Here is a 16,740-nt window from a genome sequence, read left to right on the forward strand (position 1 = left end):
GTATGTGTAGACGTGAACGCAGCGTAGCACGTGTAGGTGGGGGCACCCTTCAGGTGGAAGCTCCAGCCCTTTCTCCACCTTTATTTTTATCCAATTATCTTTCTGAAAGCAGCAGCTGTGGGTGAATTGCTCTCTAGAAATCAGAGGATGAATCTCAAGAAAGTTTTGCCTTCAAGCCAGATCAGCAGCTGAAGATTCACTGTTAGGGAGAGTTCAGGCAGATCTCAGCATCTTAGCTGAGCTTTTAAAGCTCCCAGTTTGGCCGGCGCCGCGGCTCACTAGGCTAATCCTCCACCTAGCGGCGCCGGCACACCAGGTTCTAGTCCCGGTCAGGGCGCCAGAGTCTGTCCCGGTTGCCCCTCTTCCAGGCCAGCTCTCTGCTGTGGCCCGGGAGTGCAGTGGAGGATGGCCCAGGTGCTTGGCCCCTGCACCCCATGGGAGACCAGGAGAAGCACCTGGCTCCTGCCATCGGATCAGCGCGATGTGCCGACCGCAGCACACTGGCCACGGTGGCTGTTGGAGGGTGAACCAACGGCAAAAGGAAGACCTTTCTCTCTCACTCTCTCTCTCACTGTCCACTCTGCCTGTAAAAAAAAAATAAAAAATTAAAATAAAAATTTTTTTAAAAAAGCCCCTGGTTTCTGGGCACTTACTTTTGCTCTAACTCTTCTAACTTCTCACCCAGTGTGTGAGTCAGCCCCTGCTGGGGTCCAGCGCTGTGGCCTGGCAGGTAAAGCTGCTGCCTGCGACTCCAGCATCCCATATGGTTCGTGTCCTGGCTGCTCCGCCAGCTGCCTGCTAATGTGCCTGGGAAAGCGGCAGAGAATGGCCCAAGTGCTGGGCCCCTGCACCCACGTGGGAGACCCAGATGAAGCTCCTGGCTCCTAGCTCTCACCTGGCCATTGCAGCCATCTGGGGAGTGAATGAGTGGATGGAAGATTTGTCTGTCTGTCTGTCTGTCTGTGTCTCTCTCTCTCTGTCTCTCTCATTCTGTAACTCTTGACTTTCAAATAACTTTTTTAATGATCTCTTAACAAAAGGGAAGCCGCTCACTTTTCGGGAGACGCACTGCACACTTTGCTGTCACCTCCGCGTCTCACCTGCTGGCGTCGTCCCTCCCTCCAAGGCGCCAGTTGCCACCTGCCCGCTGTCCCAGCACACGCGGCGAGCTCACGCCTTCCTGAGCCCTTCTACCCGCTCTTTCTCCTCTCTAGAACTCTTTCTCTAATAATGGGGGGGGGGGGCACAGAGAGCACCAGCGAGCGAGCGTGCACCCCGGACAGGGTCGCCATTCAGACTCCTCCACAGTGCCCGCACAGGGCGGAAGTGGACTGGGCCGCGGGCAGGAGCAGGGAACTCGTCGAGGTCTCCCGCGTGGGTGGCAACAACCCAATTCCTCGGGCCGTCACCTGCTGCCTCCCCGGGTCTGCATTAGCAGGACGCTGGGGGCCGGAGGCAGACACAGGTGTCGAAGCCAGGTGCCCCGTAAGGGACGTGGGACGGATGCGCTGAGCCCTCAGCCGAATGCCCGCCCCTGGAACTCGGCCGCTTCTTCGGTGACTCTCAGCCCTGGGCAGCATCACACGCTGCCCACGTCGCAGCCTCAGCCTGGGCGCAGACGTCAGCGAAGCCCCCGGGAGATTCCCGCAGGCCCCCGAGGGTGAGACCCAGAGGTGCCCACCTTTCCTTGCCCAGGCCATTCTCCTCAATCAGGTCTCAGCTCACCTCCTCAGAGAAGCCCTCCCTGACCGCCCGGCCCAGCCCCAGTTGCTCCTGGCTCCTCTCGTAGTGGCTCGTCTGGCACACCTCGTGACTGTCTCAGTTTGGCTGCTCCCGCCCCCTGCAGGGGTGCAGGGATGCAGGGATGCCCTGCCCTGCCCAGAGCCTTGGGAAAACCTCACATTCAGGAGATCCGAGCTGTGTGACGGAGGGCGATTCACTTAACCTCTCTGCTCCTCCATTGTCTGTTCTAGACAACAGGGAGTCTCACGATACCTGTTTCCCACGGTCGTGGGCGGACACAGAGAACACAGGACAGCCCTGGCATGAGCCCTCCCTGTAGCCTCTGTCAAGTTGCTGCTCCTGCCCGCCCTCCCTTTCTTTTCCTCCATGGAGCCCAGCACCCTGTGCCGTCCCGTGGCCCTTACTGCTCCACGGCGCCCAGCAGGTAGCGGGTGCTTGGGAGGAAAGCTGGCCGCTCACCCACCACCCTCTCTCCCTGCACCCCCAGGACTACCTCACGGACCTCATCACCAACGACAGTGTGAGCTTCTTCCGCACATCCAAGAAGATGTACCCGCACCGGCCCGTGCTCATGGTCATCAGCCACGCGGCCCCACACGGCCCCGAGGACTCAGCCCCGCAGTACTCCCGCCTCTTCCCCAACGCGTCCCAGCACATGTAAGCCTGGGCCCCCGGGGCGGGAGGGTCTGGCCGGGCCCCAGCCGTGGCTTCGGCTCACATGGCTCTGCCCGCTGCAGGTGCCAGGCTGGCACTCGGGGCCCACGTCCTCCTGCCGCAGGTGCTGTGAGGGGGGTCGGGACGGTTTCCTCCGTGAGCCTGTGGATTTCACGCACTTGGGGACGGAGAGCGTGCTTTGCCTGCTGCCAGCCGGTCGCCGCACTTCTCAGCCCTCGCTTTGCGCCAGGGGACTCACAGCGACCCCTTGGAGTATCCACTACCCGGGGCCCAAAGAGCGCCTTGTGGAACCCCGAGTCGGTAGCCCAAGGCTGCAATCAGGGTGTCCCCTGGGGCTCGGCAGTGCCACCTGCCCCCGGGCCTCTCCCTGGGGCTGCTTGAGTGTCCTCAAGACGATGGGGTAGCGGCTTCCTGCAGAACCAGCAGAGAGAAAGAGGGACCAAGACGGACAGCACAGTCTAGTAGCCCAATCTCGGAAGGGAGATTGGGCTCACGTGGGAGGGACGCCCTGGGGCGAGAGAAGTGGTGGCCGCGGGGGCCATGTGGGGGCTGCCTGTCCCCCGGGGAATTACCATTTTATAGACGAGAGAACTGAGGCGTTGAGAGGTGAGTGGACTCACCCGAGACCCTCCTCCCCACCACTGCCCCGTGGAAGAGCCAGGGTTCAAGTGCAGCCCCGCATTCATCTGCCTGCCTTGCCTGCCCCTCCGGTCCTCCCTCACCTCCCACTGGCACATCCTTCTGGAAAGTTCTCTCGCTTTCCTGGGCCTCCAGCCACCTCCGGCTTAGCAGGGACGCAGCACAGCCCTTCTGTGACATTCCTGGGCGACAAGGACAGGGCAGTGTGGAGTCTGCCTGAATATTCAGGGCGTTTAATATTCATCACCGTCAGGACGCAGTGCCCTGCTCACCGCGGCTGTAATTACCTCCTGGCAGGGTCGGGGGAGGCGGAGGCCGCGCGTTAACCTCCTGCTCCCTGGTCTGTGGGGCTGAGGCTGTGACAGAAGATGATGAACCATGGTCCAGGCGCGGGGCTGCAGGGCAAGGCTCCCCGCTGGCCCCCCAGGCCAGCCCCTCCCCCAGGTGCCCGCCCCAGGGTGGTGCGGGTGGGGCAGCACCTGCTCGCTCCCCCACCCCTCTCCTGCGCCCAGCAGCCCCGGGGCTGGCCAGGGCTTCCACCAGGGGCCTTATCTTCCCTTTGAAAGGAAAATTGCGGAAGTGGAGGATGGGCGGGAGTTGAGTCCACCTGTGGCTTCGCAGGGCGTGGAAAGCGCTGTCCCCGCTGTGCCGAGCTCGTGGCCCGGACGCTCACCTACAGCTGGGCTGCTTCAGGCTGAGCGCGAGGCGGGGAAGAGGAGCCCGGGGGTGCGCGTCCTCACCCCCGCAAGCCCGCCCTGTGCCCCACATGGGGGAAGACCTGTGCACTCTGACAGGCGGCTGGGACCACCCGCGGCCACTCCACTCCTGACCCCAGGGCCCCATCACCTTCCCCTCCGCACACGGGCACCCAGACACGCTCATGTGAGCACACGTGAACACATGCAAGCACACGCAGACGCACTCACGGGCACTCACGGGTGCACTCACGCCTCACGTACTCACGCACTCGGCCCCTCGGCCCTGGAGCTGCGTTCTCGCTGTGGCATCTGCCTGGAGGCTCAGGGGCCTCTCTGGTCCTGGGGGAGGGGACGGCCTCTGTCCCGCTGGACCCAGCGTCCTTTGGCCTCAGAATCCCGCTGCAGGAGCCTGTCCGGGAAAGGCTGCAGACCACCCTCGCTGGCTCCGGAGCAGGTGCCAGCCTCCTCCTCAGAGGTTCAGGGGTCCTCGCTAAACATTGCACCCTGGACCCCGGGCCCCTGGGCCTGCAGGAGCACTTGGCCCACACCATGTGCTGCGCTGTGCAACCCCCACCTCACCAGGGGGAGGTGGGCTTGGCAAAGCCGGTGTGGGGGAGGGCGGTGATCCTGAAAATCGAAGGCAGCCGAAGGCAGCGGCAGCGGGGCCCGGGAAGAATTAGCAGCGGGAGGCGGCAGGGCACTGCCGAGTCTGGAGGCCGTGGCTCAGCTCCCGCCTTGCACAGCGACTGCGTCTGCCCGGAGCGGCACAGGAACCTTGGGGGAGATCTGAGAGGCTGCTCCTGTTGCCGAGCGCCCCAGCCTCAGCAGAGGCGTCACTACGGAACCCCCACCCCGGGTCCGCTCGCCTGCTGCGCACGCACGGGGAGGTGGTGTTGACTGCAAAGCGTGGAGCAGGGAGCCAGGCAGTCCCACCCTCCTCCCAGGCCGCCCGAGAGCGAGGGGCGAGGGTTCTTAGGAGCAGAGGTTGGGACTGAGAGGCGCGGGATCAGCTCACGTCCGTGTCCCCGGGTGGGCAGGGGTGCTTCCTGTGATGGGTCGGCTCTGTCGGGAATTAGTGGTGACCCTGGGGGCTCCAGGTGGTCTGGGGACCGCATGCCCGGCCCTGGGATTCCCCGACACCAAGCACCCCAGGACAGCACTGGCCATCAGGGTTCGTATCTATCAGAGAAGCAAACGACCCCTTGGAGGGCCAGCTGGATCGCCCCCCGGAACCAGGGAATTCCCCTAGCTAAAGGCCGGGCAAGGACGCCCTGGGCTGAGGGGGACAGGCAGGAGGCTGGGTCCTGCTTCACGTCACGGGGGTTCGGTTTCACTGCCGTCCTGCCGTGGGGGACAGCAGGAAGAACTTAGCCCTCGCCAACAAGGCCTGTCCACCCCGCGCTCTCCTGTCCGCCCTGTGCCCTCCTGTCCACCCCGCCCCGCCCCTATAAGACTCATTTTGAAAAGCTTTGTCCACAGCCAGTGCAAGCTCAACCTTTATTTTCTGTGCGGCCTGGAAGGAAGGAAGAATGGGAGGGAGGGAGGCCTGAGGGGCACGGGGCCCAGGCTCCTGAGACCCCCCACTGGGTGGGGTCTTCAGCAGGGGCTTCTGCCCTGTCGCTCAGAGCCAGGCCGCGCACAGGCAGTGTGGCAGAGGGTGCTCTTGGTTTAGCGATCATTACGGCATCATCTGGAAAGTTCAAGGCCGTGACCTGGGTACACCTGTGTTTCTGCTGCGTCATCCCGCAGCAGGTGTGTCTCAGTCCAAGGTTCTGCCGGGAACCTGTGATGTGCACGCCGGGCGGGTCCCGAGTGCGTGTCGGGAGGTGTCTGTGATGAGGTCGCCACGCCGGCGTCAGATCGCCGCTCTGCCCCTGGGAAGTTACCGCCCCGCCCCGGGGCCCAGGGCTGGCAGGACTGTGGCGGAGTCAAGGGGAGAATGGAGCCCTCTGACCCAGGCCTGACGGCAGTCACCAAACCCAAGGCTCCGTCCCTCGTTCACCGAGAGCCAGGGTGGGTCCCTGGACTTCTCGAACCCCTGTGTCCGCTTCAGGGAGCGGGCGATTAAGCTGTGACTGGGAGAGTGGTCGCGATGATGGCGCGAGCACGCACTGGGGGCTGCCCTCGGGGTTCTGCCCACACGCGTGAGCTGCTTGATGTGCAGGTGAAGTTCACGTTTAACCAAAGTCTGCTGCCAAAGCACGCTCCGTAGCCCACCGTAACCGCCGTGGCGGTTGCCCAGTGCCAGGGCGGTGGGCGACTCTGAACTTGAGCCTCTCCCCTTCGGAGGAGAATCTGAGTGAGTCCCAGAGAGGGGTCAAAGGGCCCGGGGTCAGGTCATCCGTGCCCCAGGCCTCTCGTGTACCCCTCGCTGTGGACAGCTGCTCTCTGAAGGCGGGCCCTGGCTCTGGCCCCTGCCCGCACCCGCACCCGCACCCTGACCCTCCCGTGTGTGTCTCCCCAGCACGCCAAGCTACAACTATGCCCCCAACCCAGACAAGCACTGGATCATGCGCTACACAGGGCCCATGAAGCCGATCCACATGCAGTTCACCAACGTGCTACAGCGCAAGCGCCTGCAGACCCTCATGTCTGTGGACGACTCCATGGAGACGGTAGGCGCCTCCTGCCCCAGGGCCCCACGCTCCCTGCCCCCCGGGCCCCATGTTCCCTGCCCCCAGGGACTCCACGCTCCCTGCCCCCGGGCCCCACGCTCCCTGCCCCCAGGGACTCCACGCTCCCTGCCCCCCGGGACCCCACGTTCCCTGCCCCCCCCTTGGGGGGCTTTCCTGATCGTCATCAGCTGGGGGTGAACAGACGCGGAGGCAGCGCCCGCCGGGCCATGTCTAGACTTGAGAGCAATCCAAGCAAAACCCCGGCCCGCTCGGAGCTCTAATTCCAGGTCTATGCCACCCAATATCATAGCGACGTGCGGCCCCATTTTGGGCTTTGTCACGTGCATTTTCTCAAATTTTTACTTGATAGGCAGCAGGTTCCCATCTGCCGGTTCACTCCGCAAACACCCACAACCGCCAGGGCTGAGACGGGGCTGCAGCCGGGAGCCCGGACTCCATCCGGGTCTCCCACGTGGGTGGCAGGGACCCAAGTGCCCGAGCCGCCGCCCGCCGTGTCCCAGGCTACGCAGGAAGCTGGCGTGAGGAGCTCCCGCGTGGGACGGGGCGGCCCAAGCAGCGTCTTAACTGCTTGCCCAGGTGCCTGCCCCCACAGATGGTTTTTTTAACAGCTTTATTGAGGTCTAATTTGCACACCCTACGATTCACCCGTTAAAGTGTGCGACTGAGTGGTTTCCACTCGGAGGCAGGTGCAGCCCTCACCAGCCATAACCATAACATTTCCCATTACCCCAGAAGAAACCGTCGCCCCCCCAGATCACCCGCCCCCAGAGGGCCTGGGTGTTTCACACAAACGAGTCGCGCGCCGTGAGGCCCGTGTGACGCTGCTGTCACCCAGCCTGACGTCTGCACGGCTCTCGCAGGGCGGGGCCGGTGGTAACGTTCATTCCTTTTTACGGCAGAATAGTATTCTATCGCCTGGATGCAGATCCCACTGCGTTATCCATGGCGATGATTAAATTCAACAAAATCAAAACGTCAGCTCTCCCACACACCAGCTGCGTGTCGCGTGCTCACGGCAGCCACAGGGACGGCGCAGTGCTGGCTCGCAAACCCTGGGCAGCGCAGGGACCGACGTCCCCCGGGTCGAGGCTGTGCCCTGGGTCACACGCCCCAGTGGCTGGGCACCCACATCCCATGTACAGCGCCCCTCCCTGCTCCTGATGCCAGCTCACTCGTGGGCACCCCGGGAGCAGCAGGGCTTGGCTCTAGTGCGTGAGTCCCTGCCACCTTTGTGGGAGACCCAGCCTGGCCCAGCCCTGATTCCTGTGGGCATTTGGGGAGCAAACTGACGGATGGGAGATCCACCTGTCTGTCTCTCTGTCTCGTTTCTGTCTCTCGCTCGCTCTCAAAGTGAGACGATAAAAGTCTGCCACAGTTGAGCTTCGTCTTCGTTGGACAGCACGTGTCGGGTGCCACCGACCAGGGGCCACGGGCAGGGAGCAAAATCCCACCCCGAGGGACTTCCCTCCCCTCTCGGGGGCAGACAAGCTGCACAGCAGAAGCCAGTGCTGGTGACACTGGCGAGGACTGCTGCAAAGAGCCATGTGGGAGGGGACAGGAAGTGGCCTGGGGGGAGGCCTGCAGCGGGGGGAGGGGTCGCAGGCCCGGGTCTGTGCCAGGAGGCCCCCCGCACCCTCACCCACTGCCTGTGTCACAGATCTACAACATGCTTGTGGAGACGGGCGAGCTGGACAACACCTACCTCGTCTACACCGCCGACCACGGCTACCACATCGGCCAGTTCGGCCTGGTGAAGGGCAAGTCCATGCCCTACGAGTTTGACATCAGGGTCCCGTTCTACGTGCGGGGCCCCAACGTGGAGGCCGGCTCTCTGTAAGTGCGGGGGCCCCGCTCGGCGTCTGCAGCCTGAGCCGCAGCCTGGGCAGAGGCGATTCCGGCGCTGGGCCCCGGGGCCGGTGTAGGAGCCGGCATTCCCTGGGGTGGACTCCGGCGTGTGCAGTAGCGCTCCGCGGGGCAGCCTGGGCCGGCAGTGGCTGCACACCTGCACGCGTGTGGGCGGCCGGCCAAGCCCAGGCAGCTGGGGCGTGTGCGCGTCTCGCCCAGGGGTACAAAGGGCACTTGGATTTCCGTTCTGGGCTTGGCAGTCGCGGGGTCTGCCGATTGTCAGGGCGGAACTCAGACCTGGGCCTGGGCCAGGGTTATCAGCTGACATCAGCTGAGCTGGCTCCCTGCCCGTCCTTGCTCGGGGACCATGTGGGCCGCAGCCTTCAGCCGCCATTGCCCTTGAGCTAACCTTGGACAGGACACCTGCTGGCAGCAAACTGGTGCCTAGGACCCAAGCCCACCCCCAACGTGGAGGAGAGAAAGAGGGCGCTAATGTCAGGGGCGTTACAGACACAGGGCATCTGTCAGCCGGGACTCCGTGGGTCACAGGCAGAAGTGACCCTCAACCCAGATAGATGGAAGTTGCTCAAGTAACTGAAAAGGCCAACCCTAGCTGTGGCTTCAGGCGTGGCTGGATCCAGCAGTCACACGACGCCATCAGGAAAGTCTTGGTCCCCATCTCTCAGTCCTGCTTCCTTCCCAGGCCGGTTGCAGCTCCCACTTCCAGCCGTCCAGCCTGGAAAACAGGCAGTGGTTTGAGCAGAAGCCCCGAACCCCTCACAGTGGCCAGGGTGATCGAAACCCCCGTGTGACCAGGCTGAGATCTGAGTGGGACGGGGCAGTTCCTCCGGGGTTAGAGGCTGGTGCCGCAGGGCCAGGCGTGGTGCTGGCCGTCCCACCTAGCCCGGGGGGGAGCAGGGCAGGGGCGTGGCCTCTTTCCCCACAGGCTGCAGTCAGCTCAGCCGCGCCCCTCCCTCAGGGGTCCCCAGCTCCCTCACCCTGGGCGACGTGGCCTCAGAGTCCCCTCGGGTGCAGCACCTGCCCCTGGCCTCTGGCACACTCGGCCCCCGGACATTCTCGGGCACCGGCTGGGTCACAGGTGACTGAAACCCCGCGACCCAGGCCCAGCCCCTCGTGCTGCAGGGCCGAGTGTGTCCTTCAAGCGTGGGGCCCATGACCCTGTGCTAGGCGCAGCCCCGGAGCCGCTGCCCCCACGCTGGGAGAGCAGCAGGTGGAAACAGGAGGCAGGAGCGTGGCAGGCGGTGACAGCTCTTCCCTGATATTTACCGAGGCCCTACTGTGTGTTCCCAGCTGCACCTGCTGGGCGTGCAGCGGCGGCTTCCTGCCGTGTGGACCGTGTCGACAGCCGGCCAGATACAGGGCAGGCTGGGAGGCGTCGGGATGAGCCTGGAGGGCGTGTCCGTGCCAGGGGACGAGTGGCCACTCAGGAAGCAGGTGGCTCTGTGTGGGGCGCAGCTGCTCAGGCTGCGATCTCCCCTTGCGCCTCGGCTGGGCAAGGGCGGGTCAAGTGCAGACAGGAACTTGACACACGCACGCACGCAGCCGGCCTGTCCCTGCTGGGGTGGGGTCATGGTGGCTTCTGCAAAGCCAGCAGGAGGGGATAGCGACGAGGGCGGTGTGGCACAGAGGCAGCGGCCCACGCCACCCTCGTCTTCTTGTTTGCTACAAGGCCAGCCCTGGCCCACGCTCACGAAAGTGTGGTCTCGGTGGCGGGGCGGGGAGGGTGCTCCCGGGGGCCACTTGGAGCCTGTCACGGGCCTAGTGGATGAGGGACATGGGGAGAATGTTCCAGACACAGACCAGCATGGATGGAGGGCTGAGGCTGGACTGGGCCCTGCCTGGGTAGGAACAGCAGGGTGGCCAGCGATGGCCTCAGAGGCCCAGGGAGGGTCTGTGTCTGTGGGTCAGGGTTGGGGGCGGCCTGTGGTCAGCGTGGAGACGGGGAGGGCACGCCAGCAGCAGGCTGGGGCTCTGCTGAACGCGGGCACCGAGCAAGCGGAGCTGCCGAAGGTGGAGGTGACGGCAGGTGTCTCCTGGAGCCGTCTCTCCTCTCCCAGGCAGGGCTCCGCCCCCGCCACCACCGCGCAGGGAGCTGAGTCTCCACTGTTCTGCCTCCCCAGGAACCCCCACATCGTCCTCAACATCGACCTGGCCCCCACCATCTTGGACATCGCAGGGCTGGACATCCCCGCGGACATGGACGGGAAGTCCATCCTCAAACTGCTGGACACGGAGCGGCCAGGGAACCGGTGAGGGGCAGTAGGGCCCCCACCCGTGGGAGCTCAGGGTCCCGCTGCCTGGGCCCGGGGGCTCTTGCACCCCTCACCCCCAGCACCGCCCCACCATGAAAACGATGGGTGCCGCTCTCCAGGTCCCGCCTTCCCGTGTGCGGTCGAGGGGCCTCTCGGAGCTCAAGTTTGCAAAACTTGAAATAATAGCAGCAGCAACAGCAGGAAACGTGGCGGCCGGCCCCAGTGTGTCCTTCAAGCGTAGGGCACAGTCCTACGCTGGCAGCAGTTCCTGCTCGAGGGGCGGCGCATTTTGGTTCTCGCTGGTTCCCAGTGAGGTGGGCGTTCTTAGCATCCCCGGTTTTTATTTAATTTCAGTGATTTGAAGGCACAGGGGCCGGTGGTGGCACAGCCCGGTGAGCTGCTGCCTGCGGCGCCTGCAGCCCACGAGAGCCCGGATCCAGTCCCACCTCCAATCCCTGCTAATGCGCCTAGCAAAGCAGTGGAGGATGCCCGTGGACTGGAGCCCCTGCCACCTGTGTGGGAGACCCGTTTTGAGTTCCGGACTCCTGGCTTCAGCCTGGCGCATCCCTGGCCATTGCTGCCATCTGGGGAGGGAGCCAGCAGATGAAACACCTCTTTTTTTATGTGTGTGCATGTGCGTGTGTGTGTGTGTGTGTCTCTCTCTCTCTCACTTTGCCTTTCAAGTAAAAAAGCACACACTCCCATGTACTGGGTTCCCTTCCAAAGCCAGGAGCCGGGAACTCCATCTGGGTCTCCCGTGTGGTTGGCAGGGACCCAAGTACTTGGGCCGTCCCCTGCTGCCTCCCGGGGTGCGCGTGAGCAGGAAGCTGGCGTCGGGAGCAGACCTGGGACTCGAGCCCAGGGGATCTGCAACGCCACGCGGCGTCCCAAGCTGTGCCAGATGCACCCTAGGGTGCCCGTTCTAAGCATTTGGAACTGGGAGTCCCAGAGAGGGTGAGAAACCTGCTGCTGTCTCACAGCAGGCGTGGGTGTGGCTTTCAAGCCAGGGGGTGCCATGGGAACAGGGATGGTGACAAAAACAGCAGGTGGGCAGGTGGCTGAGTCAGGCCGGGACAGGGAAGATGGGGACACAGCCACTGGTATGGCCACAGCAGCATCTGGTGGCCAGCGCTGTAACTGCTCCCAGGTTCTGGCTTCAAGGCGCTGTGTGGCCCCTGGCCTGCGTCTCCTGCGGCCAAGCCCTCCCTGTGTGGCCTCCCCGAGGGCAGATTCTGTGCACCTGCGGTAGGGGGCAGCCTCTCCCGCCCCTACCATGAGGCCCATGGGTTGGGGGGGGGCGCCAGCTTGGGAGCCAGTACCCCAGGAGCCCTGGGTTCAGGACGGAAGCAGCATCTCTCTCACCCTGCCAGTCCCCTCCCGCTGCAAGGCCGGGGGTGGCAGCGATGGCATGGCCCTGCGTGAAGGACACGGGGCAGGGGTCAAGGGGAGAGGGCCCCCGGAGGGCAGGGCCATTGACCGGAAGTCCAGACAGCCACACACATGGTGTGGACTCGCGGGGACCCCGTGTCCTTGCTGCAGGCGCAGAGACAACGGGCACAGCCGCTTGGAGCTGCGTGGGAGTCCAGTGCCTCCGCAAGGAAGGGGGTGGGCAGCGTGCAGGCCCCCACAGGGCTAAGAAGCTGCCCGTGGGCTTTTTCCCAGGTTCCACTTGAAGAAGAAGATGAGGGTCTGGCGGGACTCCTTCCTGGTGGAGAGGGGGTGAGTGCCGGGCCCGTGGTGCCCCCGTTTCCGGGGTGTCGGCAAGGACGAGGCCGCCGTGTCCTGAGCCCCAGCCGGGAGGGAAGCCCACGTGCTGTCCCTGTGCAGGGGGCGGAGTCCATGTCTGGAGGCCACGTGGTTTGTCCAGGCTGGTTTCTAACTTACAGCCGCCGCGTGCCATGGGGGAGGGCCCTCTGGAACTGCAGTCTCTCAAGTCGCTTGAGAGCCAGAGCTGTGGTCCGGCTGCACCTGCTGCCCCCCACCCCGCCCCGGCGAGGATGAACCGGCGCCGGGTGCCCGTGGGCGGGTGCACGGCCCCGGGGCTCCCAGGCCAGCCCCTGCCTCCTGCTCCTGCCCCACAGCAAGCTGCTGCACAAGCGGGACAGCGACAAGGTGGACGCCCAGGAGCAGAACTTCCTGCCCAGGTACCAGCGCGTGCAGGACCTGTGCCAGCGGGCCGAGTACCAGACGGCGTGCGAGCAGCTGGGGCAGGTGAGGCTCGGCGCGGCCCCTCCACGCCCTGCCCGGGGCCCCCGCGGTGTGGCCTTCGCCCGCTGGACTCCAGCGCCCGTCCTGCCCAGGAGGCCAGCAGCCACTGCAGAGGTCCCTGGCCTTGTCCTGTGGTCGCTTTTGCAGGCAGGGGGCTCCCGGACAAGGCTTTGCTGAGGCCGGCGGGAGGGGCAGTGCCTTGTAACGAGGGCGGGGCCATGGGTGCAAGGGCGCCACTGTGCAGAGCAGGACAGACAGACAGCGAGGCTCAGCCGGCCTGCGCCGAGCTCCCAGTGCCAAAGCGCTGGCCGCAAGGGGCGCTGGACAAGCAGGGAACCCGGCTGCCCGGCGCCTGCTCCCCGCGGTGTGGCCTGGGACAGCGGCTGCCCCACAGGGTGGCCTGAGCTGTAGGCGATGAGTCGGGGCCCCCTCCCTGGGCAGCACAAGGGAGCAGAGCACACAGCAGGCCCCCGTGGCTGGAGCGGGTGGACAGGAGGGGAGAGGGGCGCCGCCGGGCCGAGCGCGGGGTCGATACAGGAGCGAGTCCATCACTGCTCCTGTTACCCTCCTGACCCAGGGCCTTGAGTTGGTGTGCATGCATTCAACTGCACCTGTTTATCTGGGCCTGGTAAGGTGGGGAGGGGGGTTTTAGACAAGGTGGTCAGGGAAGGCCTCCTGGAAGAGGTGACACTGGAGCGGAGACCTGAGGGGTGAGAGGCCTCCAGCTGCAGGCAGAGCTGGAGCAGAAGTCCTGCAGACAGAAGAGAGTGCAAGGGTCCTGAGGCAGCAGCGCATGCTTGGGATGTGGGGAGAGAGATTACAGGGCCGAGGATGAGCGAGGGCAGGAGACGTGGCCCAGGGAGCAGGCGGGGGCTGTGCAGGGCCCCAGGATGGGGACTGGAAGCTCGGGGCTGCCGTGGAGGGTGGCGGGAGGCGTCGGAGGGCAGTAAGTAGGGGTGACGTGGTCCCCCAGCTGCTGTGTGTGTGAGGATTCCTGGGGCAGATGGACGCAGGCCGGGGGCTGTAGCCGTCTCGCCGGGGTGATGGTGGCTCCCACCGGGGCAGGCAGAGGGACGGTGGGGAGCGCGCGTGCCTGGGCCAGGCGGTGCGGGGGAGCTGAGTGAGCCGTGTCCCGCAGAAGTGGCCGTGCGTGGGGAGGGCACGCGCCTGGGCCAGGTGGTGCGGGGGAGCTGAGTGAGCCATGTCCCGCAGAAGTGGCCGTGCGTGGGGAGGGCGTGCTGGGCCAGGCGGTGCGGGGGAGCTGAGCGAGCCGTGTCCCGCAGAAGTGGCCATGCGTGGGGAGGGCGTGCTGGGCCAGGCGGTGCGGGGGAGCTGAGCGAGCCGTGTCCCGCAGAAGTGGCAGTGCGTGGAGGACGCCACGGGGAAGCTGAAGCTGCACAAATGCAAGGGCCCGGTGCGGTCCGGCGGCGGGGGCGGCGGGGCCGTCTCCAACCTCGTGCCCAAGTACTACGCGCGGGGCGGCGAGGCCTGCACCTGCGACGGCGCCCGCGACTACAAGCTCAGCCTGGCCGGCCGCCGCAGAAGGCTCTTCAAGAAGAGTAAGTGTGGCGGCCCTGGGGGGGGGGGGACCGAAGGCTGCCCCGGGGCACGCAGCATCCTAGGAGCTGGACCCCTCGCCAGCCGCCCAGTGGAAAGGACACAGGGGCCTCGGGTGGCGTGGGGCGCGGGAGGAGCAGCGGGGTCACCTGTGCAGGAGGAGTGTGGTGGGCGTTCGGCTCAAGGCGAGGGTCAGGGCCGGCGCCACAGCTCACTAGGCTAATCCTCCGCCTAGCGGCGCCGGCACACCAGGTTCTAGTCCTGGTCGGGTCGCCGGATTCTGTCCCGGTTGTCCCTCTTCCAGGCCAGCCCTCTGCTGTGGCCAGGGAGTGCAGTGGAGGATGGCCCAGGTGCTTGGGCCCTGCACCCCATGGGAGACCAGGAGAAGCACCTGGCTCCTGCCATCGGATCAGCGCGGTGCGCTGGCCGCAGTGCGCCAGCCGCGGCGGCCATTGGAGGGTGAACCAATGGAAAAGGAAGACCTTTCTCTCTGTCTCTCTCTCTCACTGTCCACTCTGCCTGTCAAAAAAAAAAAAAACAAAAAAAGACGAGGGTCAGGTGTGTGTGTTCAGAGCGGAGGCTGGCGGGGACCAGGGCGCAGGCAGGAGGTGAGTGGGGAGGAGCCGCGTGTTGCGGGCGTGGCCGTGAGGTGGAGGAGGTGGTCGGGCTCTGGGTGAGACTTGAAGCGGAGTTGGCAGCGTGTGCGGCTGTGGCCCGTATGTTCCCAGGACTCCGAGTCTGCAAAGCCAGCGACTGCCCAAGTTCACACTCAGCCCCACGCTGCACACTCAGCCCTTTGCTCTGCCCTCAATTGCTCTGCACACGTTCCCAGCTGAAGTCAAAACAGGAAACCCTGCTGGTTCCGGGGGAGTGAGAGGTCTTCTGTCCGCTGGCCACAATGGCCAGAGCTGCGCCCATCGGAAGCCAGGAGCTTCTTCCAGGTCTCCCATGTGGGTGCAGGGGCCCAAGGACTTGAGCCATTTTCTACTGCTTTCCCAGGAGCAGCCAGGTCTCGAACTGGCACCACAGGCAGATTCTTAACCTGCTACACCCCAGCCCCAGCAGCAGCCCTGTGAGTAGGGCAGGAGCCACCTGTGAGGAACCCCATCCAGGGACTCCGCCCAAGATGCTCCCTGTCTCTCCCTCCTGCTCAGCCCAGCGGGGGAGCCCACCCCGGGGTGCTTGGCAGCGTCACAGTTGTGTATGACGGGGGTGCTGCCGGGTCACATGAGGCACAGGACAGCCCCTGGCATCAGCAGTGCAGGGTCAAGGGGCCCTAGAGGGCAGCCTCTCACGCCCTGGCCGCCATGACACCCTGGGGCCCTGCAGCGGTGTGGGGAAGCCAGGTGGCCCGGGACAGAGGCCATGCACACCGTGGGGAAGCCAGGCGGCCCGGGACAGAGGCCGTGCGCACCCTGGGGAAGCCAGGCGGCCCCGGACAGAGGCCGTGCGCACCCTGGGGAAGCCAGGCGGCCCGGGACAGAGGCCGTGCGCACCCTGGGGAAGCCAGGCGGCCCGGGACAGAGGCCGTGCGCACCCTGGGGAAGCCAGGCGGCCCCGGACAGAGGCCGTGCGCACCCTGGGGAAGCCAGGCGGCCCGGGACAGAGGCCGTGCGCACCCTGGGGAAGCCAGGCGGCCCGGGACAGAGGCCGTGCGCACCCTGGGGAAGCCAGGTGGCCCCGGACAGAGGCCGTGCACACCGTGGGGGTTCATGGTCTTTATTCTCCCAACACCTCCTGGAGCCCTACTGTGTGCCAGATGCCGAGCCCCCCCCCCCCCAAGGTGAATGAGACAGACGCTGACCTGAGCTCATGGACGAGACAGGATGGAGGCAAGTTGCCAGCAGGTGTCACTTCCTGCAGGACACACAGATGGTCACAGACACACAGGCGGTCACCTTGGGCGAGGATGTCCCGACTGCCAAGTCCCCGGCCCCGGCAGCACTAGCTGCCGCTGGCTCTTCCACCTGGCGCTGAGCAGTCGCCCGTTTGTCTCAGGCCTGAGCCCTGTCACGCGGGAACACAGCCATCGGAACTGACCCCGACTGCCCGTGCTCACACTGGTCAGGCTTCGCACCCAGTCCGCTGGCCGCTGGGCTGTGAGTCCTGTCCCCTCTGCGCCCCATCTGTGCGGCAGGAAGGGGCTTCCGGGAGCTGGGAAACCCTTGGGGGGGGGCACAATGGACAGAGCCAGGATCATGGCTGTGGGCCAGGCAAGGGGCATGGTGGGGTGGGCAGAGCTCCGTCCAGGGCCTGAGGAGGTCGCGGCTGTGTGGGTGGGGCCTTTGTCTCCACTGTGCCACGGGTTCCTCGGGAACCGTGTCTGCCCACACAGGTGGCAGCCATCGGCTGGGGACCCCTGGGGGTCAGCAGGGTGGGAAGAGGTGAAGCGGCCAATCCCTGCACCGAGTGAGAGCAGAGGACCCGGAGGAGCACAGGAGAGGAGGCCGAGGAGAAGGCTGGGCC

General features: G+C 65.4%; 1 protein-coding gene across 3 annotated transcripts in view; it reads left to right on the top strand.

Annotated features, from left to right (window-relative positions):
- SULF2 (sulfatase 2) overlaps window positions 1–16,740 on the top strand; it is an 89,531-nt gene that overhangs the window by 64,747 nt on the left and 8,044 nt on the right. For all 3 annotated transcript variants that reach the window (XM_051844953.2, XM_051844952.2, XM_070051727.1), the window contains 7 exons: window positions 2,231–2,400; window positions 6,220–6,370; window positions 8,049–8,224; window positions 10,378–10,506; window positions 12,172–12,228; window positions 12,591–12,720; window positions 14,072–14,276. In XM_051844953.2, coding sequence (XP_051700913.2) covers window positions 2,231–2,400; window positions 6,220–6,370; window positions 8,049–8,224; window positions 10,378–10,506; window positions 12,172–12,228; window positions 12,591–12,720; window positions 14,072–14,276 — 1,018 coding nt within the window. The remainder of the gene's footprint in view (window positions 1–2,230; window positions 2,401–6,219; window positions 6,371–8,048; window positions 8,225–10,377; window positions 10,507–12,171; window positions 12,229–12,590; window positions 12,721–14,071; window positions 14,277–16,740) is intronic.

This window comes from Oryctolagus cuniculus, chromosome 11 (genome assembly GCF_964237555.1).
Source record: "Oryctolagus cuniculus chromosome 11, mOryCun1.1, whole genome shotgun sequence".
Taxonomy (NCBI): Eukaryota; Metazoa; Chordata; class Mammalia; order Lagomorpha; family Leporidae; genus Oryctolagus; species Oryctolagus cuniculus.